At 33.9% G+C, this 26,898-nt stretch overlaps 4 protein-coding genes across 5 annotated transcripts; 1 reads left to right on the forward strand and 3 right to left on the reverse strand.

The window, feature by feature from the left end:
* Positions 1 to 140: 140 nt before the first annotated feature.
* LOC129948929 (uncharacterized protein K02A2.6-like) lies at positions 141 to 1,082 on the reverse strand. Its single transcript, XM_056060078.1, has one exon. It carries the CDS (start codon positions 1,080 to 1,082, stop codon positions 141 to 143), a length of 942 nt encoding a protein of 313 aa, XP_055916053.1.
* A 63-nt stretch (positions 1,083 to 1,145) lies between these two features.
* LOC129948931 (uncharacterized protein K02A2.6-like) lies at positions 1,146 to 2,720 on the reverse strand. The gene has a single exon (XM_056060080.1). The coding sequence runs from the start codon at positions 2,718 to 2,720 to the stop codon at positions 1,146 to 1,148; it is 1,575 nt and encodes a 524-aa protein (XP_055916055.1).
* A 3,543-nt stretch (positions 2,721 to 6,263) lies between these two features.
* Positions 6,264 to 8,984, forward strand: LOC129952271 (ribitol 5-phosphate transferase FKRP). The gene is made up of 3 exons (XM_056064780.1): positions 6,264 to 7,388; positions 7,452 to 7,568; positions 7,634 to 8,984. Exons 1-3 carry the CDS (start codon positions 6,624 to 6,626, stop codon positions 8,462 to 8,464), a joined length of 1,713 nt encoding a protein of 570 aa, XP_055920755.1. The 5' UTR covers positions 6,264 to 6,623; the 3' UTR covers positions 8,465 to 8,984.
* A 2,301-nt stretch (positions 8,985 to 11,285) lies between these two features.
* LOC129952519 (dynein intermediate chain 2, ciliary) lies at positions 11,286 to 20,689 on the reverse strand. Of its 2 annotated transcripts, none has more exons than XM_056065128.1 (12): positions 20,456 to 20,689; positions 16,534 to 16,770; positions 16,359 to 16,464; positions 15,901 to 16,143; positions 15,164 to 15,261; positions 14,972 to 15,100; positions 14,602 to 14,905; positions 14,463 to 14,540; positions 12,916 to 12,981; positions 12,316 to 12,422; positions 11,614 to 12,254; positions 11,286 to 11,551 (listed from the first exon to the last, which is right to left on the reverse strand). In XM_056065128.1, the coding sequence occupies exons 1-12, from the start codon at positions 20,561 to 20,563 to the stop codon at positions 11,368 to 11,370; spliced, it is 2,301 nt and encodes a 766-aa protein (XP_055921103.1). In that variant the 5' UTR covers positions 20,564 to 20,689; the 3' UTR covers positions 11,286 to 11,367. The 2 variants fall into 2 exon arrangements, with proteins under 2 accessions (XP_055921103.1, XP_055921105.1); XM_056065130.1 differs by having other exon boundaries at positions 14,602 to 14,902; positions 20,456 to 20,688.
* Between the last annotated feature and the right edge of the window lie 6,209 nt (positions 20,690 to 26,898).

Consider the following 26,898-nt stretch of genomic DNA (forward strand, 5'->3'; position numbering starts at 1 on the left):
TAGATACATCCAAGAGATGATTTAAGATAGCTATAAATCAGAAAAAGAAAGATGGATGGTTAAAGTCGAATACACATTACAAAACAAATACAGATCTCTCATTAAGGCAAATACACAATATTTCTTCCCACCCTTCGTGGCTAAGGTGAGAATAAGACCCGAGGCTTCCGAGGTCTGGTGGATCTTCGTGGAGCTGCTGGGGGTGTAATTAATTGACTTCCAGGTCCAGGTGAATGCGTCTCTTGTGGAGTAAGTGACTGCTGCTTAGGTACTACAACAGCAGTACTAGTTTCACTCAATGGCTGTTGATGTGGTGTAGGCGTTTGTGGTGGTCTTATGTATTGACTAGAGCGATCGTTGACTGGAACATCTATATGCTCTGCATATTGCGATCCATGAGTTCTATCTTGATTATTTGAATAATTATCTTTATGACCTTTGATCTGGTCGATATGGCGTTTAAACCGTTTGCCAAGGTACGTGATTTCATAATGAAGGTCTCCCAAACGGTTCCTGATAACTCCTGGAACCCATTTGTCCATACGAGGGTTGTTTGATAAGAAAAAGACCGATTGCCCTGGTTGCAGAATGCGGAAGGTTGGGCTGAATTGCGAGTTTTGTTTTTCAGTTACTTTTGTAAATATATCATCAGGTCTGAGAAGATCTAGACTAGTCCGGAGTGAACGACCCAAAAATAGCTGCGATGGTGATTGGCCTGTGGTGGTATGAGGTGCTTTTCTATATTGCCGAAGGAATTTGTTAAGGTTTAGCTGAAGTGAGGTCTTAGTAGTTTCCATGGTTCTTAGTGCATTTTTTACTGTTTGTACGCTCCACTCGGCTTGTCCATTCGTTGATGGATGGTACGGTGCTGTCAGCTTATGATATTTTACGCCAACTGTCTGTAGATACGTTTTAAATTCAGATGACGTAAAATTTGTGCCATTATCAGACACCACTATTACTGGGACACCATTCGCAGCAAATAATTCATCGAGGATAGATATAGTAGCACCAGTTGTCATCGAGTTAGTTGTTTTAACTTCAAGCCACTTGCTATACGCATCAGATACTATGAGTAACATCATTCCAGCGACGGGTCCCGCGTAGTCTATATGGACTCGTTCCCACGGTCCTTTTGGATACTCTCAATGGTGTTCTCGAAACTGAGGGGGTAAGTGTGCATTTTTAGTACAGTTGCTACAATTCCTTGCCATACGTTCGATATCTGCGTCAATTCCCGGCCAAAAAACAAATGATCGTGCCAAACCTTTCATCTTCACCATTCCCAAATGCGCTAAGTGAAGATCTGCAAGAACTTTTTCACGTAAAGTTGATGGAATTACCACTCTGTGTTCAAAGACAAGGCAATTTGCAGCTAACCTATAGCTGGACTCAGGCGATTTGAAACCCGATCGGACTAGACATTGACCTGATTCGAGTATGGAACACATTTTGCCCAAATGTAGATCTTTTCTAGTTTCTTGAGCAATTCGTTTTGCATTGAGTGGCAGTTGATGAATTTGATGAACTAAGAAATTATCGAATGGGTCATATTCTGTTTCAGAATCAAAAACTTGTTGCGATTGGGTAATTTTATTGACATCTGTTTCTAAAGAAGCTCGTGAGAAGTAATCAGCATTCGCGTTTTCTTTGGTTGTTTTGAATTTGACATCATAATTGAAGTTGGTCAGGAACTCAGCATAATTTGCCATTCTGCTGATACAGAGAACAGGTAAAGATTTTTCTGGGTGCAGAATTTGAGACAATGGCTTGTGGTCGGTGATGAGGGTCCAATGGCGAGCGTATAAATACATGAAAAACTTTTGTACAGCCCAGACAATAGCTAATGCCTCCTTATCGATCTGAGGGTATCGCTGTTCTATATAATATAAACTATAATAAGTTGCCTTACCCAAAAATAGTTGCAGTTCTTCGAAGGTGGAAGGTTTTGGTGCTTTTTTCACTGCTTCTGTGTGTTTGTCTGATTTTTGAATCCCATTAGCATCTATTTTATGTCCCAGAAATTCTACGCATGATGTCGCAAACACACATTTCTCTCGATTCAAATGAAGTCCATGTTCTCTTACTCTCTCCAAGACCAGATTGACAACTTCCAGCATTTCATCAAAATTTTTGGCATGAATAAGGATGTCGTCGAAGAAGATTCTAACATTTCGAATGCCTTGAAACACCATTTCGATTCGCCGCTGCCAAATTGCCGGAATGTTTGCAGCTCCGTATACAGCACGAGTTGGCCGAATTAATCCATGGGTAGTGGTGTTCAATGTCATGGCATGGCTGAACTCCTCGTCAATGGGTAAATGTGAATAGGCATCTGTGACGTCCAAGTGGCAGAATACTCTTGCATCTTTCATTTGATTAAATATATCCTCAACTTTTGGAATTGGATGTTCATCAATGATTATTCGTGGATTAAGTGTTGGCTTGTAATTCCCAGTAATACGAATACGTCCATTTTTCTTGGATACTATATGTGTTGTTGATGCCCATTCCGAGTATTCCACTTTTTTATAGAATCCTGAGGAAATTTTCGAGTCGATCTCTTTGGCATAAGCATCCCGCAATGCCAAAGGAATTTCCCTTGCTCTCATAAACACTGGTGACACGTCAGGCTTAAAATGAAGTGAAGCAGGAGGTCCCTTTAGTTTGCCAGCTATGTTGCTGAACACCTCTTCGTATTGGTTGAGAAGGGAGTTCATTTAATTTCGTTGTTCCTCTGACAGATTAGGAGTTGTTGATGTGAGAGAGTTGACGTGACCTGAAGTTTCAAAGAACTTGGAAAAATTTATTTCACTGGCGAATTGAGCGATCCATTCCCTTCCAAAGAGAGTGTCAAAGTGGCCTTCTACCACATAGAGATTTAACCTACGAACTTTTCTGCCAACAGTTACAGTAACTGGAATACGTCCGATGCAATTAAGTCGGTGGCGGGTGTAACTTGCGAACTGTCTGTCTGACTTTATCAACGAAAACTGGGGTTTAATAGTGCGAAGAATCTGTGCACTAATGATGGCACATGGTGAACCAGTATCTAGCTCCATCACGAGGTCACGGCCATCAATTTTCACTTCGATTTTTAGGGTGTCTGATGTGGAAGTAGGCTTTATGGAGTTGACCAGGTTTATATTTTTGAGACATTGTACTATTTCATCTGAATCACTCGGCTGTTCCTCGTTGACCTCGACAATTTGTGCGGTTTTCGATCGGCACCTTCTTGCAATATGACCCTTTTTGCCACAAGCATGGCACTCTGCTTCTCGAAATTTGCATTGATTCCTAAAATGTCTACCTCTACACCCATTACAAGTTTGATTTGGGTGTTGTCCTTGTTTAAATGGTTGTAATGCTTCTTTTTGGCCGCGCTTGAACCGTGGGGGGGCATATCCCAGTTTGTGTGTGGCTTCGCCTGCCGATGTTATTTCTGATTTCACCTCAACTGCTGTGTTGCGACTTGCTTCAATTGATTGTGCGGCTTCATATGCAATAGCAAATGTGTCGGGCTGTTTGATTATTATAGCATTGCACATCTCACGACAAGAAAGTCCATGCAGAAATTGTTCTATCAACATCCTGTCCAAAAAATTACCATAATCACAATTCACAGCGCCTTGCCTCAGACGAAGCGTAAAGTTGGCAACTGATTCATCAGCTTGCTGAACAATATGTCTGAATTTGATGCTTTCAGCATATTTGTTCTTTGTCGTGTCAAAATGATTTACAAGGGTTGTTTTTATTTGTTCGTATGAAAGGACTTCTGGATTCTGTGGACTTGAAAGCGTTTTAAGGGCATTGTTCAGCTCTGTTCCCATATGAACACGTGCATAATGCGGGTAATCGGTTGCTGGGATCTTGCTGAGTTGGAGTGCCCATTCGAATCGCCTAAAATAATCTCCGACTGATTCAGATTCAGATGATTTATACTCACCAATAGAAAATGTTGGTAATTTTGGAGAAGGTTGGTGTGAGGTTGTGCCGTTTCTCGTGGCAGTAGATATCGCCGCCTGTGTGGCATCCACAACTGCTTTTTTGATTGCTTCCGAGAAGACTGATGTAAGCGATTGCAGGGTTTCTTCTGACAATGACATATTTGTTTATCTCAATTCCACTTATGACACCACTGTTGTGTATGCAGTTAAGTCTGTTTATTAATTCTTTATTTATTACAAAGGAATGCTTTTAATGAACTCTTTTACAAAAGATGCGTTTATTAATATATTTTATAAAATTCTAGATACATCCAAGAGATGATTTAAGATAGCTATAAATCAGAAAGAGAAAGATGGATGGTTAAAGTCGAATACACATTACAAGACAAATACAGATCTCTCATTAAGGCAAATACACAATAGTTTCATTTCATTTTTTTCTGGTAACGTTATGTTTCCTAGTTGCCAAATATCAACAAAAGCTCAGATTTGAACGAATACTAAAAAAGGGACGTATTGAATTTGGGATCGTACGTAAATCTTCTACCTTTTTTAACTCCAAAATGAAGTAATGAAGCGAGTAGAGTGGACTAGGAAATTATTTGGTATCCTTTTGGTTTTTGAGCAAGGAAATTTTCATTACTTGCTACTTTCAAATTAAATTTTTTGTTCTTAAAAATATGGTTTTGGATATTTGTAGTTCACCTAAAACCAAGTTTGAAACTTTTGTTTCTGTAGACGTCAATTACTTAATTCGTAAAAACCCACTCAGTTTAGTTATGAAATCATTAGAAATATGTACACTCCTCGCCACATGAATAGGACACCCCTTAGGTTTTTTTCTATCGTCCATAGTTTCCAAACCAAACATGCTGGAGACCTATTTTTTTGTAATCTTAAGTTCAGTTAATTGTTTTTATTTCACCTGAAAAAAGATTTAATGCTAAATTTTACTTATTTTTTAAGTATTAACGAAAAATTATTGATCAAAAACAGGCAAACTGCGAGGTCAAAATTTCACAAATTTTCATCACTTGAATAGGACACTTTAACACTTAATTAACTGTCCAAATAATTTAGCGAAATCGAGCTGCAAGCTAATTCGATGGCTTGGGTTAGTTCGGATATAGTTGAATATTGTTTTCCTCATCCGTATACTTGACGTGTCAGCCATCCCCAAACGTTTTCTATGATATTCCAGTCCGGTGAGTAGGGCGGCCAGCTTAATTGCTCCACATTTTGGCGCTGTATATACGATTTAACTACCCGGGCTGTGTGTATTGGTGCATTGTCATGTTGATAAATCCAAGACAGAGGTCCAAAAAGGATTTGAAAGTATTTAAAGGCCTTTTTCAATATATGTACCATTGTAAGACAACGCGTATATTGTTGTTGACACAAAATGTAGTTTGTACGTGCCATAATAGGAAATAGCTCCCCAAACCATTACACCTCCAACTCTGCTATGCAGCCGGTCCAGATAATGAGTTTCTTTGCTGAGGTCATGGAAATAGTAGCTATATTTACGGGACCTTCCAAATAATTTTTTTTTTTCGTCGGAGAAGACCACTCGATGCCACTCAGAAGTCCAGGCAGCATGTTCTCGACAAAAACTAAGGCGTTGCTCTTTTCGAACTGGGTTAAGGGGTGGCTTCTTCCTGATTTTAAATCTTTTTATGTGTTTAGCTTTCGATATAACACGACGCATGGTTGTAAGAATTGATTTAACACCACATTTTCCCCTGATTGTTGCCAAAGAGTCGTGAGAATTTAACGCTTTTCCTAATATAAGTCGCCTAAGCACATTTTTTCCGCCTCGGTCAACACTTTTCTTCGACCCATTTTACGTTTTTTTACAATTCCGCGTGACAAAGATGACGATTAAACTAAATGCATGGCCTATTTAAGTGGCGCAAAAATATTGCTTTAATTTGGACAAAGTAGACAAAAATATAACGGCTTTTTTCCAGAACTTGCAATTTGTCATAGAAAGAGAAGAAAAGAGTTGCAAAAATATTTCGGGCAAAGTACCATTATTTTATCATTCCGCTTTTGATTTATAAGCAACCCTGTTCAAGTTGCGATGAGTGTATATACAAAAAAACTATGCTTTTGAAAAGCTAGAATTAAAATTTTGTCTCAAACTGAAGCTCCTTTAAATTCCTTGAAAATACTTGAAAAATCTTAACACACACCCTTAAGCTTTCAAAAAGCTTTCTTCTGCACTAAAATGTCCTTCTTTCAATTTTCACAGTTGGTAATATTGATTTATCCCAGTATTTACTCTTTATCCTTCAAAAGGAATACAGAAATATCCTTAAACAATTTCAACGTAAATCACACACTGTTTTGCCTATCCCTCTTTAACCTAAGAAAATATGCAATGCATTTTGATTTGTAAAAAAACGAAAAGTCGTGAAGAATATAAAACTTAAAACAATGCCGTGCTTAGTTTATCATAACAAACTTATTAAATAGAGACAAAAGTTATCTAAAAACAAAGAGTGTTGTGCGTATTTGTAGATAGTTAAAATATATAGAAAAAAATATGAAGTCATCTTTATTCCCTGTGAAATCTTTATGCAACAACAACAAAAAATCAACTCGTAGATAAATTCATATCATCCTGCCAAGGAAGATATTTTACGCTAAAAAAATAAGATACAAATTGTAACCATGAAAATAATGCGTTTGAGGCATGCAAAACTTATTATTATCCTGATAGTATTAGCGAACCTGGTGCTCTTCTATTACACTTGGAAATCGGTCCTTTGGAAATCCATCGTAGATCCTGGTGATGAAAGTGGAAATAATCAATTGCAAAAATCAAAAACACCCCAAACAGCAAAGGATAAAATAAAAACCGCCAACAAACACATTCGCAAGTCGATAACTATTGTTTTCAGGACCTTTTACACATTTGAGAATGATATCAAGGCATCCATTGACAGCATCTTGGAAATAGTCCCCAATATTCCGATTCTTGTTGTGCAAGACACGCTGCCATATCCTCCGGTGACTTATGAGACAAATCTTACCGAACCGAGCACTGTGCGTTTTCTAAATTTAGGATTTGATATACAAAAGTCATCGAAGGAAATGAATCCTTTGCTGGCCATCAAAACTAAATATGTCCTTTTTATGCCCGATAGTGTTCGGTTGAACAATAAGAACTTACTTCAAAAAATCCTTAAAGAAATCAATAATAGCCACAGAGAACAGGTTGATGGGGTTGGCAAGGTTGGAGTAGGCGGCGGTGGCGGTGGCGGTGGAAATGGTGGTGGTGGAATTGTTGATAGCGATGACATTGTTCGGAGGGTGGTTATTGTTCCCTTTGCTGGTAATATTAAGTCCTTTAGCAGCTGCACACAGGTGAATTTGGATTTGCCTAATTGGACGATACAGTATATAGCGGTGAATAGTAGTGATAAGTGTGACTTGGTAGGTTCTTATACTCTCTTATCATATATTTGATAGTTCTAATGGATTTTGTAACTTAATTAGTATTTGCAAAAGCATGCGATTTTGGTAGACACCGGAGTTTTGCGAGAGATGCCAGACCCATTTGGGTCTCCGTTTCCAGAGCTGTTTTATATTCAAGCAAAAGCTGCAAAAATTGAAGTAAGTTGATTGTTGTTGATTGAATGCCTTTTTTTATTTTAAACTTTACTTATTACTCCCTCAAGAAAACCATCTTTCCCAACGCATTTCAAGATGGAAGACGTCTTTTCGCCTCCTATCACACCAAACAACGTCGCATGGAAAATCGTCGACGACAATTCAAGGAAATGTACAAGAAATTACAAATCAAGCGAATCGTTAAGAGATCTCATAAGATCACATCGAAGACTGATCTCAAGGAATCCTTAGGCCCTTCGCATAATCTTGTTTTGGATGGACAATTTTCATCGTCGAACTTCTCGTTGCCACAAGCGACTGAAATCGATTTAATTGGTTGTGAGAGGACATCGAAATCGTGTGTTGGGCCAGTTTATAACATGAAGCCGTTTTATGTGTACCTCAACAAACATACCCCACCTTGCTGTTTGGACAAACTCAAGACAACATTCAATCATGTCTTGGAGGAATTCGAAAACGTTGGCATTCGCTATTGGCTCGATAATTATGCTCTCAAGACGGCTATTGAAACCAACAATCTTTCGCCGGATGCCTATGATATCGATATAAGTTTCAACGTTTTCGACTTGGAGCGATCGAACTCGCTGAAAAAATCCCAGACAAAGCCATTCATAGACAACGAAGGCTTTTACTGGATGAAAGCCACTGACGGTCATTACTTTCGCGTACAATTTTCAAAGATCAATCAAATCGGACTTAATCTATTACCATTCGAAATCTCCGGAAATATAGTGAAGCCAAATGCATTTTTTGGCTGGAAGGCAAAGGAGTTTTCCGGTGATTACTTGCATCCTATGTCGACTGTATTATTCCTCGGTAAAAATATTCAGTGCCCAAATAATGTGAGGGAATATTTAGAATTTAAAAATATTAAGTGAATCACAGTTGGTTGTATTTAAATGAAAACAAAAAAATATTATTATTAAATGCCGAATAACAGAATACATAACTTTCAACAACAAATACACAATTCGTGATGTGTGATATATTTTTAAAAAATGCATTTTTAGGTGTTGTATCTTGGAAATATATGTTGAACACTCTTTTACTTTACTCTCTGTAATACTTTTATTACTTTTAGTAATTAAAATGTTTAGTTTAAGTTAGTTTAAGTGAAAAAAATATTATCTGTGCTTTATTTGTTAAATTTTATTGTATGAAAAATAAATAAGGCAACTGATAGTCACAGTTCACATCACAGAAGAGTCAAAAAAGTTCTGTATTAAAAAATTATGGAACGAAAGATCCATGGCTCATTAAATTATGTAAACAAGAATTTTTTAAATTAATTTTTATTCATTTTCGAAAAAGTTTTAGTAAATTTGTCAAATAATTGATATTAGCTAAAAGGGTGAGAACGGTGACTATTGGAAATTTGCTCCCTCTCTCTTTCTCTTACATGTCATTTTGTTTTATTTTATTCATATTTTACTGCCTTTAAGGTTTCAAGATCACAAGTCTTTAACTTCAATTTATCTTCAATAGAGCTATCAGTTAGGTATTGGACTTCAGCCTTTCAGAACTTAATTTTACTTTCTGAATAATTATACCTTTTTGTTGCTATACACAACAGTTTAAAACATTCTTAAAAAAAGTATCTAAATTCTTTATCAACTTAAATGTTAAACTCTTATATTAACCTCTTAAGGAATCCTATGCTGCCTGCATTAAGTATTGAAAACCAGTGGCAGCACTGCCTTGAAGCCATCAGAGATGACACCTCTGAAGTGCTAGGTTTCACACGGCCACAACAACGAATCTCCTGGTTTGACGACGAATGCCAGCAAGTGCACGCAGCGAAACAAGAGGCATAAAAACGGCGCTGCACAGAAGGACCAGAGCTGCTCGCGTGCTCTACGAGCAGAATAGGAGAGAGAAATACCGGCTTCTTAGATGGAAAAAATTGAGCATGAAAAGCGCGCGATCGAGGAGATAGAGGGTGCCACAACAGAAATGAGGTTTGTAAGTTTTACCAAAAGGTAAAAAAATTCTACCAAGGATACCAGCCACGAACCAAAGCCTGTTAGGACGATCGGGGGAACATCGTAGTAGAGCCGTAGTCTATGTTGAGAATATGGAAAGACCACTTCTCCAAATTATATAACGGCAATGACGAACCGAATCCCGCTGTAAGGGAGATAGAACCACTCAACATAGGCGACGCAGATCATTAATTCCGCCTAACCGACCTCAACGAAGTGAAGATAGGTTTATCTCAACTGAAGTCAAACAAAGCTGCTTGAGCTAACGGCATCTCTGCCGAGCTATTTAAAGCAGCAGGTGATGGCTTGTTAGGGAGCATGCACCAACTCATCTGCAAAATATGGTCGGAAGAAAGCATGCCCCTAGAGTGGAATCTCAGCATAGTTTGCCCGATACATAAAAAGGAAAACCTCTAAATTGCGCCAACTACAGAGGCATCCTTAACATTGCAAATAAGATACTTTCTGCCGTATTTTGTGAACGTCTGAAGCCGTTCATCAACAACCTGATAGGTCCTCAGTGTGGCTTCACACTACCGCAGATCTTCGAAAAAACCCAGGAGCTTCAAATCGATACCCACCATCTCTTTATCGATTTTAAAGCCGCGTATGCCAGCACCTATATTGGGAAGAGCTCTACCGAGCAATGTCTAGTGCTGGCATCCCTGTCAAACTTATTCGTTTGTGCAGAATGACGATGGAGAATGCACGCTGCTCTATCAAGGTCGGGAAAGATCCCACTGATGCATTTGATGTCAAAAAAGGTTTTAGACAAGACGAGGCACTGTCATGCGACTTCTCAATATCGTTCTGGAAAGAATTGTACAAAAATTAACTGTCAACACTAGATGAACAATCTTCCAAAAGTCCATCCAATTACTCGGATACGCAGCTGATATTGACATAATTGGAAGATCAAAGCGTGATGTCAGTGGAGCGTTTTTGAGCGAAGAAGATGGGTTTAGTGGTCAATGAGGGCAAGACCAAGTATATGCTGTCATCAGCGCAACTTGAAAAACGACGTCTTGGACAAAACGTCACCATGGTAAGCTATAACTTTGAGGTAGTTAAGGACTTTGTCTACCTAGGCACCGCTATAAACACATACAAAGGCACCAGCGCTGAAATCAAACGGAGAATAACTCTTGCAAATCGCTGCTTTTTTGGACTTAGAAAGCAATTGAGGAGTAAAGTCCCCTCTCAAACATCTAAAATCACCATCTATAAGACTCTCATCATCCCGGTTCTCATTTATGGTGCTGAGGCCTGGACCCTGTCAAAGAAAAATGAGAGCGTCTTAGGATGCTTCGAGAGAAAAATTCTTCGGGTGACTTTTGGTCCCGTATGCATAGATGGAGAATGAAGGAGAAAATATAACGTCGAACTGTTTGGGCTGTACAGCGACACTGACCAAGTTAGCAGAATTAAAGTCCAACGGCTTAGATGGTTAGGTCATGTAGAACAAATGGACATCTACGCTCCAGCCCGGAAGGTCTTTGAATCCAATCCCGAGTGACCGTGCAGTAGACGAAGATTGCGACTCAGGTGGCGCACTCAGGTGGTTGAAGACCTCAACCAACTTAGCGTGCGAAACTGGATACAGCTAGCTAGGCACCGAGCTGGCTGGAGACGCATGTTAGTTGAGGTCCAGGTCCGCCCCAGACTGTAGCGCCACGTTAAGTAAAACCCTTCTCACAAAACAAACAGCAGATATTTAAAAAAAAAATTTAAACAATTGATTCATTTTTATTTAAGTTTTGTTAATAGTCTGAAAATTTTGTAAAATTTATTCTACAAAATTAACTTTGTACTGTTGTTGTAGTATCCTTGATGACTTCTCCTTCAGGTAACTCCCTCACCAATGAAAGTATCCTATCAAGTTTCTGTATTTGAAGTGTCTGTTGGTCCAACCAAAGTTGTTTCTTTGGTGGTTTGACCATCACTCTCAAGTTAGGTGAAAGTTTCAAAGAAATCGTTGTACCTCTGAAATAAAATGAATTTATTCAATTTCTCTACATTCAACAACATTCTCTAAACCAACTTACTTTTCATCTCCAACAATTATAAATGGAAGTTTCTGATTGAAAGCCAACCTCGTCAGCTTATTCCTTCGTTTTGTTACCACAGCTTGTATACAAATCGCTTTGTATTTATTCACATTCAAGTCAAAAACATGAACTTTTCCTTCAGAAGTTGCTGCTGCAAATACCGTACTCGAATATGGAGCCCATCTAACATCTCCCACACTGGAGCCTAAGTCGAAAATAAATAACGGTTCACTGCGCATATCTTCCCAAATCTTGATTCTCCAATCACCGCTACAAGACGCAAATATATTCGAATTGAATTTATTAAAATCAATACGATAAACGGAAAGGTAATGTGCATTGTAGGTTATTAGGTATTTCGAACTATAAGCTGTGCTGCATTTGTAGATAAGTCCTTCCTCGGTGCCGATAAGAAATATTTCTGGCTGAGTTGGATGAAAGGTCATGCAGGTGGCACATCCTTTAAGTCGCATTTGTGTACCGTCGGGACCTTCTATGGTTTCGTTGTCTAAAAACAATGTTATTATGACAGTTATGGAGAATTTAAGCTGCATCAGAACCCAATTGAATACTCGACCATCCGATGAGGCTGTATAGAAGTTAATCTCTCCGTCCGCAAGATCCGGACCCCATTTTATCTATAAACGAGCAAAATAGTCTGAATTTCAAAAATGGAGGATGTATAAGCTCAGAAATTACTGCAGCAACGCTTTCCAAATGTTTTCCGTTTACACCTTGTGACGTATAAATAGCTCCTTTAGAAATATCTTTAAGATCATATACCGCAACGTTTCCATCATACATTCCTAAAAAAGCATTTTTTGGATTCAATAATTAAGTTCTAACTTGGTTGATATATGGGCATGGTGTTTTGTTGTAGGGGTTATAATACTGTATTAAAAACACTGTTTGTCAAAGCACTGTATTACCACATTCTGTTCAATCAAAATACTGTAAGTCTGTACCTCATCAAAATTCTTCAAAATTCTTCTAATAGGTTAAAAATGAAAAGTAGCTTAAAAACTAAGCAGACACACACTTTTAAAGGATATAGTTTTTTAGGATACAGTTTCATAAGTTAAAGGATTCTTGTAAACAGTATTGTGAGATACAGTGTTATCTTTTCAAACTGTATTTTGATCAACAATATTCTAAATTTACAGTATTTTGAAACATACACCTTAAGACATTCAGGATTATGACCAACCAGTATTATACAAAATTAATGTCATACAGAACTTAAAATATAGCATTTTTACCGGCTCCTAATAAATCAGGCCTTTATATACCCTCACTTACCGATTACAACTAAAAATGGATATTTTGGGTGAATATCACAGCACATAACACCACTCTCCGTCATAACTGTTGAAAATGCAGAATTGTTAAAAGAACTTAATACTGTATTATAAATTCTTTGACGTTAGGTAAAAAGGTCTTTAGTCAAAAAATTGCATTTTATTAACTTCCCATGGGAAGTATTGTAATGGGTCCAATTTGTCAAATTGAAAATGTTGACATTTCTCGAAATTTTAAGGTCCGTAGAGTCGAAATAAAACATTTTTAGAAAGATGTCTGTGCGTGCGTGTGTACGTACGTTCGCTACGTTTTTTACGTCGTCCATAACTCAAGAACCCGAATAGATATCGAGTTCAAATAATATTGGTTATACAGGTAATAAAGCACAAAGATGTAGAAAGGGCTCTCAAGAAAATTGCATGTTCGGTTTTTTTACCATAGCAGTTTAAAAAAAGGATGAATATTTTGGTTAACCCTAAATATCTTACGAACAAAAACGCTAGAGACTTGAATTTAATTTTATATAATAAATTGGAACGTGATACAAAACATGTTTATTTTTTGAAAAAAAAACAATTAACGGCTTTTTTATATATCAAAAAAAAACTGAAAAAAAATTTGTCACCTCGAAAATTTTACGAATACAAAATGAAAAAAAGTCGACAAAACAATTTTGTGCAACGAAAAATAATGTTTTTAACATCTAGTTAGATTTTGAGAACAATTGAAGACTATGGTTTCCAATTAATTTAAACTTATAAAAAATATTGTTTTAAACATTCGGGAAAATTTTGAGAAAAATCGAATTGACACCTTCTTTACAAAGAATAAAAACCTAAGAAAAACATTACTTAGACTTTGAAAAGATTTACTTTCGACTCAAAAAGCTTTTCAAAAATTAAAAGTATTGTCTTTAAACTTCGTTTATTTCACAGAAAATATTATTTTCGATTTTCAATAGTTTTTTCTATAAAAATCCAACAGTCGTTTTTTTTCGTAAAAAAAATAAAATCTACAAAACATAATACGCACAATTTTTAAAAATTGATGTTCGGTTCTTTATACCCCTGAAATTAATAACATTCATCCAATTTGTAAAAATTAAAAAATGCTACTAAAATTGGTAAACATTTGTTTTCGGCTAAAAATCTATTTAAAAAAACTAGATTTTCAAACTAAACTATTTCCTTATATGTAAAATATTGTTGGTAATTTAAATTTTTTTTTAAATAATTCAACTGACAACTCTATTAACTCAACACGAAAACCTACAAACTTTTAAGACAAATCGTCAGACGGAATGGGAAGTTATCAGTGTTTGTCGCATCACAGCCTCCTTTTAGATTCGGTGTAACGTCCTTTTTCGTTTTTTTTCGTTTAATACTTTCAAGTACTTCTAGAACAATTACTAATTATCGTATTAATTTAGTCTTTTGACAATAATATTTGTTTTAATATTAACGTCTTAAGTTCATTGAGTCTGTGTGAATAGTTTCTGACTTAAGTTCTTTTTTTATAACGTCAAAAACTAAATCTATGATTTGTACTTATGTAATCCGGGAATGATGGATTTTTAATTGTAAACAAACAAATCGCTCCTTCTTCTGGTTGCTTCATAAAATCATCTTAAAATCAAATTTTAAATTTTTTTAAATTACCAAATTTGAATCTTTAATTTATTCTTACGTGATCCAAAACAGACTGCAAACAAATCGTAATAATTTGGATTGAACATTACATCAGTAACATTCATTTTCTTAGTCCTTTCATAATTGAATTTCCACAGCGGCAAAAGTGTACCTTCTCCTTCTCGAAACTCATCCGAAGGATCCTCCCAATAACGATAATCACTTGCAATATCATCATAAATGTTTTGATTGATCATACGCTCAAGGATCTGCCAACATTTTAAATATTTCTTATTTAGCTCAACTGCAGCTTCCTTATGTTCATCTCTCTTCTTTGCATCTTTTTTCAAGGCAGTACTCTGCTTTTGTTGATATTAAAAAAGTCATAAATGTAAGCAAAAAAAGGTCCTTTCTTGAGTCCTGTTTACCTTTTTATCCTTTTCTTTTTCCTTTTGGTGCTGCGCGAAATCTTCTGTGTAACTATCATAAATCACCCATTGAAGGACATTGCTGCCAAATGTTGATCTTGGTGGTGGAATGGTTTGAGTTTCAACATTCTGCAAAGAGAATTTAAAAATAGTTTTCTGGTGAAGCATTTGGTTTTGAAGACTTTAGTTTACTCTTGTTGGATTGGTAAAAGTTAATGCTGCACGTTCACAAAAGTTGAATTGATTTATAAGCTTGCGTTTTTTCGTTCCTCCAGTAGATCCAGGTGCTTCTGCAATATTGCAATGAAAAAAGTCGACACAAAAGTTATTATATTGAAAATGTTTCGCAATGCATCAATTGGAGGTTACAATTCATGGGGACCTCATTGATTTTATCTTGAAATTTGAAACTATATATTTACAGGTTTTTAAGGAATGATTATTTAATCATTCTAAACCGTTTTGGAACAAAATGATTTTGTTTTAAAATCGGATTAGTACAAAAATGCAACATTCTTTCCTCAGTTTCCACTTTTTCAAATTCAAAAGCTTGTGACGTAGTTTTTAAATTGTAACTTTCAATTGAAAAGAATTTAAAAATGTGCACAGAATTATTAGAGAGTTCAAAGAAATCTAACAAAGTAATTATCAAAAATTTAATTGAGAAAATTGGTAGGCCACAAAAATGTTTATTATAAGACTTCTATTGACAACTTTTGAGCATATGTACACATGTTAACATCATTTTATATCAATTTTATAGGACTGCCTATTTCATGCTGTTAGCCTGCATTATTAATGTTTACCATGAAACATCAAGTTAAGTATTAAATATTAAGTTGACATATGAAGCTATATTTACAGCCAAATAACATATGTACATCCGAAAAAAAATCATAAGTTTTGAGCTTTTAAATTTATAAAACTACCTTTTGAAGGTGCATCCCCATCACCAGCGTCACCTCCTTCCTCGCCTTCCACCTCACCTTCAGCTTCACCAATTACTTCCTCACCCTCAACTCCTTCTTCTTCAATTTCATCGACGGTAGGCTCTTCGTCTTCACCCCCGCCCTCAGAATCCCCAGTTGATCCCATAGCCGATCGTTGAGCGGCAAGGTTATCCTCAGGTAAGTTCATTGATTTGGCAGTCTTTGGCGGTGGAATTGCGAAACCTTGCTTGAAAGGAATTGGTTTTGTTTTTTTGTTTTTTGTTTGCCGAAAAAAGGGATAATTGTCATGCAAAGTAGCAATTTAACATGCAATCATGCAAATATGATGAAAGGATTAAAAAATAGAAAATATAAATAAAAGTTCAAATGTGTAGATTTTGGCAAATTGTCAAAGGAGACGACGAAGACGAACGCAGGCGTCATCATGTCAAACATACCGACATCACCATATTCCTCGATTTGCTTTTGTGCTTCCTCGGATTCAATGTGCAAGCAAGTTCCTTCGAAGCTAAAAATATTTACAATATTGCCTTCAAGTGGAAGCTACATTGTTTTGAAATGTTTGTGTTTTTATTTAGGATTTTTTCAGACTTATGAATTTTAAGATTTTACCAGAACAAAAGCCTTCTCTTTGAAGCTATAAGCTACGAGATTCTCTGCAATATTGGTGTTGGTAGGAGTTAAGACTTTTGGTATTTCCTCTCCCAACTCAGCTTCAGTTAATTCAAGTTGATCGTCGGGTTTAAGAAGTTGGCGGGATTTCATCCACGCATCAAAGTCTTCTGAACCATTGGCTTCATCACCACCTGTCCCAATTTTAAGTCTAGATTGTGATGTTTGTTTGGCGAGCTAAGCAAAGAGAAATCAAATTTTTAGTTAAAAATTCAAGTTGCTACTATAAAATTTTAATTTTCTAAAAGTGGTAAGAATATTTTAGACTATTGTTATTAAATTGTAGAAATATTAAGTGCTTTATCATTGATATCATGCGAAAGTAAATAATATGCATACAAAATTAGAAGAAAAATAACATGCACATGCTTAAAGTAAATCAGATAAATCACTCACCATGACGATAATGGTGACATTTCGAAAATGCATTCAAAAAGGGTTATCAATTTTTAAAACTAACATAATTTGTTTCAATTTAATATTTTCTTTTTAAATAATAAATTATCAATTAAAAAAATCAATGCATTTTTGATATACCCTCAATACTAGCCATTTTGTGAGAAACTTTATTGCTACCCTGATGTCTGGATCCGTTAATAAATTCAAGATAAATTACACTGCTACTATGGTTTTTTTAACTGGCAATAAATTTATTTTTTCCAAAGATTGTTCGCTCGGATCCGAATACAAAAAAAGAGCCTGGGATGCAACCCACAAAGTTATATGTTGAATTATCCTAAAACATTTTTAAATTACCAACAATATTTTCAAATAAAGAAATAGTTTAGTTTAAAAATTTATTTTTTTAAATAGATTTTTAGTTGAAAACAAATTTGTACCAATTTTAGTAGCATTTTATAATTTTTACAAATTGGATGAATGAAATTAATTTGAGAGATATCAAGAACCGAACAGCAGTTTTTACCAAATTTGCGTGCTTTTTTTTGTACATATTATTTTTTTATGAAAAAACGGACTGTTGGATTTAAAAAAAATTACTGAATATTGAAAACAAATTTGAAGATAATATTTTATAATTTTTGAAACGCTATTTGAGTCGAAAGTACATTTTGACCAAGTTTTAGTATTGTTTAGTTTTTTGAAAGAAAACTGTCAATTTGATTTTTTTTTTTTCAAAATTTCACTGAATGTTGAAAACAATATTTTTCAAAAGATAAAAGTAGTTTTAAGCCAATATCTCAAAGTTTTTGAAAAGATATTTGAGTCGAAAATCAATATTTGTTAAATTTTGTTTAGGTTTTTAGTCTTTTGTAAAAAAAACTGTCAATTCAATTTTTTTTCAAAATTTAAGTGAATTTTGACAACAATGGGGTGTATTCATAGAGATATACTAAAGTCGTGATTTTTTTATCAATAGTTCAAGGCTTGTTGATTTAATTAACACAAGGTTGTATTCTACTACAATTAAACTTCAAATGACATGTCAACACAAAAAAATACTGTTATATTTTCAAACTTGTTGTTTGCTGTGCTGTCATTATTGTATAATATAATAATAATATTAAAAAAATGTGACTGTTTCTTTATCCAAACTATATCATTCCCTAAAACTCTTGTCGCTTAGTTCAAATGAATTGGACCGTGTTTTGTATATTTTTCTATTGCAGTACCAAATAATTTATTAAACTACTCTAAGAAATCCATATTTTCTTCAATTCCGGTATCATTCGACATTTTTATTTGATAAAAAATACTTGTTTAGTATCATATTACAATATATAATATAAAATTTAATTCAAGTCTCTAGCGTCATTGGTTCGTGAGATATTTAGGGTTAACCAAAATGTTCACCTTTTTTTAAACTGCTATGGTAAAAAAACCTCCTACGCAATTTTCTTGAGCACCCTTTCTGCCTTATTATCTGTATAACAAAATGTATTTGAAGTCGATATCTTTTCTGGTTCTAGTGCTATGGACGACGAAAAAACGTCGCGAAAGTATGGGAAGTTAATAAAATTATCAGGTCAGGTTTTTGAATTATAACCTTTTAGAACTCGAAATTAAACCTTTATATTTTTATGATCATTTTTTATTTTTAGTATCTTATTTCATTTTCAAAAAACTACTATTAGTTGTTTGTCTTCAACCATATAAACTTTAAAGGAATTTATTCGTTTTTTATCAAAAATACAAGGTTTTGAAGTATACTAAAGAAAATATAGAAATAATGGTGAAAATTGTAGCATTTTTAAATTTGAGCAGAAAGTTAAAGTTAATGACTGTATAACATTTTTAAAGGTTTTTTAAAAAAATCTTTATTAGAATTAAATGAAGATTCTAAGCCTATGTTGTGTTTTAAACCATCTTGTTTTATTTGTTTGTATTTTTAAAGAAATATATTTCAAAAACCTGAAGGTGAGATTCTTATTTAGGACAACAAAATCGTTTGGAAAAGTATTGTTTGGAAAGTAATGCAGAAGTATTTAATTGAACATTTCAAATGTGATTTTCTTACTCTCTATAACATAAAGATGTCTGTATAGACATGAGCTTTAACACAGCCCTACAAAAAATTGTCTAAGTGCGTTGAATCACACGATCTAGGCGTCCAACTGACCGTTCCCGAACGTGAAATAAAATGTTCACCGAACAATAAGTCCATTGTTGCGCGTGCTGTGTAGCGTTGGCACACTGTCTTGTTGAAACCGCATGTCATGCAAGTCATGGCTGAAACACAAACACGATTCACCTTCGGCTTCGTCTGCGTTACGTTGGGCCTGCTTCGAGGTTGCTTTGAATGATACTTCCAATATGACATTTCGAAAATGGCAATTCTGTCATTAGCAGCTGTTATTTTTTCTCAAAATAAAAAATATGAGTTTTGAATTCGAAAAAATTAAATTTATCGCGAAAGTATCTTACACAGCCTATAATAACCAATGAAAATCCCTCCAAAACAAATGTACTTTGTTTGATGACTTTTTTACAGCTGTTGAACTGTCAGACAAAGCAAATTTGAACTAGAGCTTCTGTTTGGAGTCACATTACGTAACATTACGCTATTTCCTTACGATTGTCAAATAAAACGTAAACGTAACACGATTCGCATCATCTTTGAAAAAGTACGGTCTAATGATGCGTCCAGCCCATAAACCGAACCAAACTGTGACTTTTTCTGGATGCATTGGTAGCTCTTGCTCTTGATATTCCCTGCAAAATTGACAATTCTCATTTTTTACGCAATGAACTTTCTTAACAGAGCATGAATTTTGATAAAAAAAATTCAATAATTTGCAAGCGTTGTTCGTTTGTACAAAACAAGAAAAGTGTGTCAGCTGTTTAAACCAGTGTTGCCAAAAAGATAATAGCTAAGAAATCACTATTTACATACACTTTTGACGTTTTCGAAAATGTATTGCAGCTTTCAAAACCTTTCGTTATTTTGACAAAATAGAAGAACTTTTAAGATTTAACTCCCAAGTTTCAGGGAAACTATCCAATCGATAATTTGACAACTAACAAGTTTTTTCTGAATTTTCAAGAATCCGAAAACGAATTCAAAAGTAATATTTGGACAGAAATGTTTGTATTTCTTTTAAAATATATTTTTAGTGTATGTTACAAGACTAATTTAATCAATTAAAAGATATCGAAGAACTGAAAAACGTACATGTAACTGAACGACCTGAGCAAAGAAATAAAACACAATATATTAATCTACTTGAAGTAAATATGAAAGTACTTACCATTATGTAAAAGTGTATCCTGTTTTTTAATTAAAATAATTCTAAATCACGTCTATTAAAATAAGTTTGAAGAATTTTTTGAATCAGAATATAAAACGACCTAGAGGTCTCATGCAAAAAATGTTATATGTTTTATTTTTATTTTCTAAATCTACCTTAAAATGTACACCATCACAATTATTATACTCATCACAATTTGAGGATGTACTTTCAATAAAATTAGTTTTAGCTCCATTGTCACTCGCACTTTTATCCGAACTCATTTTATTTGTACAAGTTATTTTCAACTACAACTGAAACATGAACAATAAACATTAATTTATGTACAATTAATCTACAAAAATTAAACCAACAAACAAACAAGAACCCAAGAGCATACTATAGATATACAAATCAATCAACTAGTTTATGTACCGCGACTGCATTCACCAGTTTCCACATCCTTTTTCAAACTCAGTTAATGTACAACTGACTATGAGTTGAGTACAGTTAACCCATCAACCGACATGAAATGCGAGCAAAGAATACCTTTGATATTTTTGAATTTAACCCGGAACAACAAAAACAGTGTAGCTAAATCATCATGAAAGGAGTAGACATTGTTCTTGAACGTCTTGCAGATAGGATATAAACAAAGTTTCAAAGCTAACTACATATAACAAGTGCACGTATGAAATGTGAAACATAGCAAAAGCGGAAACGGAACTCAAGGTCTCCGAGGAATCATACCACCGTTTTTGAGGGAATGGTTTTGGTTGCCAACGCAAGGGGTGATGCCTGTAAATATCAAACATAATAGAGATAGTGAAAGTGAAAGTTGAATTAATTAAACTTATGATGACATGCTATTATGAAAAGCAGTGATGTACGAATATGTTTGATCACATTTATGACGTGCATATGAATTATAATTATGAATTTGTTAACATTTTGGCGGTTAACATAATGTTACCTTAATTTTCTTGTCTGAATACGTTGAAATCAAAATCTATATTCAGAAGAGAATGCTTTTGTAAGAGTTCATGACAATCGGTCATAAAAACTAATTAAGATTGTAGGTAATAGAGGTTCTAAGTAGATTCGGATTTCAACAGCTTGAAAATAATAAGAATTTCAATTTGACGTTTGAATGGAAATCAAAAACATAATTGCAATTTTATTTATTTATTGAATTCGTTAAACAAACTAACGTTAGAACTTAAGACTAACATTACATTTATTCTCAGCTTTATAGGTTTACAATGCTTTAAGCAATTTGCAAAAAAAAATCTAAACTGAAGTATTGAAAAAATGTACTTTAAATGCTTTACTTTCAAAATCATCGCTTACGGAATGTACAAAAAGTAATACTTGTTGTAAACTGAAATTAATTGGTTGAAGCGACTCAGCGATCAGAGTTTGATCTGCTTGATAGAGGACGTAAAGGAATTTGTCTTCTAATATTTGAACGGCTATAAATAAAGTTTAATTGTTCGAAAATTGACCTATTGATTAATTTTATAAAAAAGCACAGCTGAATGTACTCTCTGTGTTTAGAAAGCTTTAGAAGATTTATGAGTGTGCCTAGTAAAATCTTTTTTATAAAACACCATTCGCGAAAACTATTTAGATGATCTTGTAGGAGTAACAGTCGTCAAGTGAGTCAGTACGTTTGAAAATTTGAATGTCATCAGCGTAAATTAAAACAGATGAGTGTTTTATAATAGAAGGTAAGTCGTTAACCTACAAAATAAACAGTAAAGGTCCCAAGTGGCTACCTTGTTGGATGCCAGAGTTGGTATACAAATATGATGACCGGTCATTTCTAAAAACTACGCTATATGATCTATTATATAAGTACGACGAAACTCAACTAACAAATTTATCGTTAAAACCTTGGGATTTAATTTTGGAAATTAATGTTTTATGGCACAATTTATCAAAGGTCTTACTGAAGTCTGTGAAGACACAGTCAACTTGTTTCCGTTTTTCAAACGAATCTAAATAAAAAGAACTGAAAAGCAACATTGATATTTTGGATCAGCATAGTATGTAATAAATTTGGGAGGGCTACAGATCTATTGAACTATCTATGGAAGATTGTAAACAATAACAGTGCCTTGGACTTGGTTGATTGATTGGCAAAAAGATTTTTACGACACAGAAAAAAGTTGTCATATTAACAATCGTCGATAGACAACTTGAAATTTGACCAAATTGTTGTTTTGAGTACCAAAATAGTCAATATGATAACTGGATAGTCAGTAGAACAATTTTCGATTGTTAATTTCGGGAAGTCAATTTGATAACAAAAATAGTCGAAAGAATTTTTAATTGTCATATTGACTACCAAAATCGACAATCAAAAATTTGTATATTCACCCTTATTGTAATAGGCGTTTTTCTTAAACGACAAGTGTTGTTTTTCTTAAACGACAAGTGTGGTTTTTAAGTCGAGTCACTTTCGTGGCGTTTAAGAGTCGGTATTGCGTTGCTTAAATTCTATTATTTGCAGTCCACACACATTCCACATAAACAGCTGATTATGAGAGATTGATTTTCGAAAGAATACATTAAATTTTAAAATTTAAATACAACTTTTTTTAGTGTAATTATAAAAAAGGTACAAATGTATAGCATTGGACTGTTTATTTTGTTAAATAACGCTTCTTACGTGAGCTTTGAAGAGGATAGATTGGAAGAGAATAGAAAACTAAACTTATTGAGAGAAAAAATATAAGATCGACTTCAAATACTTTACATTTACCAGATTCGAAGTAGGTACATACATACATTCAAGGATGATTCATTCTATTTTGTTATATTTCAAGACAAAGAGTCCTTATTTTACCTAAAGTATATTAAGGTTAAATATGGAAATTGAAGAAAAGGTACCGAAAAGATAAAGCATGTTATCGGTGCCACAAGTTTTAAAGCTTGCAGCTACTTTGAGATTTTTTGCTGAAGGCAGCTACCAAAGGGGTATATGCAATGACTTCAAATTGGGGAATTGCCTCATTGTCAAAGAAATGCTCGAAATTATGGAAGCACACATTTGACCATCTGACCTTAATAAATCCTCACTATTTGGACAAAGAAAAAAGACATGCTTAACCTTTTTTTATGAAAGGCTGGGATACCGGGAATAGTAGATGGCAGCCACATAAAAATTCAAGCACCAAAAAAAGATGAACAACATCGTTACTACAACAGGAATAGCTTGAATAAAGGCTATCCTCTTTTTAATAACAGCATTCAGATCCGCCCAAGAAGAAAACAGTCAATGAAGTTTTACTTTAAACTTGGCATCAAACCATACCTTTTGCCACTCAATTGTTTTTTGTTTGTTCTGTTTGGGGGGCGCCTCTCCTAAAATTTGTTGCCAATGAAAGATTTAATTTCATTAATTCTGTAAGCTTTTTCATTTCACCTGGATTCGTAGGAAAAACTTATATTTTTATTTAATTTTTCACAAGGCGTTTGAAAATGTTCCGTCGACAGAAAGATGCGTTTTACTCATCATAAAAGGAAATTTAAAGGACAGCTACAGTAGCGATGAGAATGAAATCTGTCGATTAAAAATTTGGATTCCAAAAACCGCCAAATGTCAAGCAGCGTAACGCTAAGTATAACACTTCTATAGTGCCTTTCGCAATACCAATTTGTTTGTGTGACAATTTTCATTCAAATAAAACGAGTACTACAATAAAGGTGATTGTATTGTATCCGGCATTCAAATTGGATTTCGATTTTCAGAAAAAACTGTCATTTTGACTACCACATTTTTATATTGACTATATTGACGAACGCAGTTATCATATTGACTAGAAAGTTTTTATAAAAATTTCGGATCCCAAAATTGACAATCAAAAATTGTCCCATCGACTATAGGTGTCGTTGGTTCAAAATTGATTATTTAATAGTCAATTTTACTACCAAAATTGTCATTAGGATGGCTTTTTTCATTCTGTGGAGCTCTATACCTTACACCATACAAGTGAAATGGGTATAACGATGTTCAAAACTAAAATTAAGTTTATCACGATAATTGCTTCTATCTGTCCAAGGTACCGAGGAGCTAAACAAAAATGTAAAAAAATTACATTGGTACACTCGGGCATATACACACTTTTCTATTTCATTGCGTTTTTAATAAATTTTAAGATTTCAATTAAGTCACATTCAGCCCCTACAGTTTCCTCTGATGAAGATGTATAATCTTACAATACGATGAAAGTACGATTCAAATTTAGAAAGATACTAGTTCCTTAGAAAAAGGAGACTTGTTTTCTTAGATAAGCAATTTGGATAATCATTTTAAATCATTGCAAATTTAAAATTACAAAATTTCATTGAATGGCTATCAATGTGTTGAGAAATGTTAGAATATTTAAGCTAATATTTCAAATGGCTAAAAATAAATATGTACATTGTACATACGCTTAGTCCAAAAAACTTCCGTACAGCAGCCTAAATTTAGGGTTTTTTTTTTTGAAAAAAGAATTACTAGGAATACATGTAAGAACCAAAGTTGTAATATTGAAAAAAAAATAGTTTCCACCTTCACCTTTTTACCATACTTATAAAATTTGGATTGTGATTTTCAAAATTCTTGTTTTTAATTTATTTTTATAATAAATACTTATCTCAGAATCAACAAAAGAAAGCTTCTGTACGGAGACTTTTTGGGCTATGTATGTGTATACAGTGATCAAACAAACAAACAAAAATCCTTTAAACTATTTTTCAACAAGAAAAAACATTTTGCATAGCCTGGCAGCTTTTATCTTTTCACATCTGAAAGGTAAAAACTACGCTAAATTACCAAAAGCAAAAGGACACACTCTTCACAAAAGAACAACTGAGAATTTTCACTGCTGTAGACTGTTAAATGGTTAAGAGTTATTTGAATATGAGGCTAGTGCAACACTTACGATGAAAGAATTGAGCTTCCAAGTAATGATTAATGATTTTTCGAAGCCAGAATTGAAAGATATTGGTCAAGTCTAATTAATGTTAGTTTTCAACAAGAATGTACCAACACTATGTGATTTAACATCTATAGATGTATAATCTTACAATACGATGAAAGTACGATTCAAATTTAGAAAGATACTAGTTCCTTAGAAAAAGGAGACTTGTTTTCTTAGATAAGCAATTTGGATAATCATTTTAAATCATTGCAAATTTAAAATTACAAAATTTCATTGAATGGCTATCAATGTGTTGAGAAATGTTAGAATATTTAAGCTAATATTTCAAATGGCTAAAAATAAATATGTACATTGTACATACGCTTAGTCCAAAAAACTTCCGTACAGCAGCCTAAATTTAGGGTTTTTTTTTTTGAAAAAAGAATTACTAGGAATACATGTAAGAACCAAAGTTGTAATATTGAAAAAAAAATAGTTTCCACCTTCACCTTTTTACCATACTTATAAAATTTGGATTGTGATTTTCAAAATTCTTGTTTTTAATTTATTTTTATAATAAATACTTATCTCAGAATCAACAAAAGAAAGCTTCTGTACGGAGACTTTTTGGGCTATGTATGTGTATACAGTGATCAAACAAACAAACAAAAATCCTTTAAACTATTTTTCAACAAGAAAAAACATTTTGCATAGCCTGGCAGCTTTTATCTTTTCACATCTGAAAGGTAAAAACTACGCTAAATTACCAAAAGCAAAAGGACACACTCTTCACAAAAGAACAACTGAGAATTTTCACTGCTGTAGACTGTTAAATGGTTAAGAGTTATTTGAATATGAGGCTAGTGCAACACTTACGATGAAAGAATTGAGCTTCCAAGTAATGATTAATGATTTTTCGAAGCCAGAATTGAAAGATATTGGTCAAGTCTAATTAATGTTAGTTTTCAACAAGAATGTACCAACACTATGTGATTTAACATCTATAGACTTTTTGGGTCTATTTGAAACATGAAACCTACATGTCAATATTCCACAATCAATCAAGACCTTACAAATTCAGCCCTTGAAGTTATCGAGGAAAATTTCATGGAATGGTATGAGGTGGACATTGTGATGCCATTTCTTTTCATTGTTGATTTTATACCGTCTTCTTAACAATAATATAAACATTTCGGGATTTATTTTGACAAATACACTTCTTTTTGTAATATCAAAACGAAACACTTTATTGGCAATGCATGTACTTTTACGTACTATATTTTTGATGAATATAATACATCCATACACACGGACATTAAATCCATAAACATGACTAGTAACTTCTTAAAGAAAAATAAAAGTACCTAAATAATGTTACAAGGTAACCATAGTTTTTCTTTCAAAAACTTTCAAACCAATTATCCAACTTAAGCGTCTTATTAGCTTTATGCATTTCCTTAACAATAAAACAATAAAGGACAACTTTTTTATTGCCATAAGTACATAATTAAAATAGGCAATAAACAGTTTAATAACCTTTCATTAATTTTTATTGTTTTGTATGAGCATGAACCAATAATTTCAACTTTGAATTAACATTACTATGTATTTAGGCGGAATGGAACTTACCGACATTCGTTTTTTATCGGCTCGATTCATCTTTGTTGAACTTATTGATGGATCCTTGAAGACAGTTGTTGTTTTTC

The sequence above is a fragment of the Eupeodes corollae genome, chromosome 3, assembly GCF_945859685.1.
Source record: "Eupeodes corollae chromosome 3, idEupCoro1.1, whole genome shotgun sequence".
Taxonomy (NCBI): domain Eukaryota; kingdom Metazoa; phylum Arthropoda; class Insecta; order Diptera; family Syrphidae; genus Eupeodes; species Eupeodes corollae.

Excerpts from the sequence above, each read along its gene's own strand:
- LOC129948929 (XM_056060078.1), bottom strand. The coding sequence starts at position 1,082 with ATGTTACTCATAGTATCTGATGCGTATAGCAAGTGGCTTGAAGTTAAA.
- LOC129948931 (XM_056060080.1), bottom strand. The coding sequence starts at position 2,720 with ATGAACTCCCTTCTCAACCAATACGAAGAGGTGTTCAGCAACATAGCT.
- LOC129952271 (XM_056064780.1), top strand. The coding sequence starts at position 6,624 with ATGAAAATAATGCGTTTGAGGCATGCAAAACTTATTATTATCCTGATA. Across the intron at positions 7,389-7,451 it reads GTAGTGATAAGTGTGACTTG|TATTTGCAAAAGCATGCGAT; the intron begins GTAGGTTCTTAT and ends TAACTTAATTAG. Across the intron at positions 7,569-7,633 it reads CAAAAGCTGCAAAAATTGAA|AAAACCATCTTTCCCAACGC; the intron begins GTAAGTTGATTG and ends TACTCCCTCAAG.
- LOC129952519 (XM_056065128.1), bottom strand. The coding sequence starts at position 20,563 with ATGAGTTCGGATAAAAGTGCGAGTGACAATGGAGCTAAAACTAATTTT. Across the intron at positions 15,262-15,900 it reads TGGGGATGCACCTTCAAAAG|AAGCACCTGGATCTACTGGA; the intron begins GTAGTTTTATAA and ends GCAATATTGCAG. Across the intron at positions 11,552-11,613 it reads ATAATTGTTGGAGATGAAAA|AGGTACAACGATTTCTTTGA; the intron begins GTAAGTTGGTTT and ends ATTTTATTTCAG.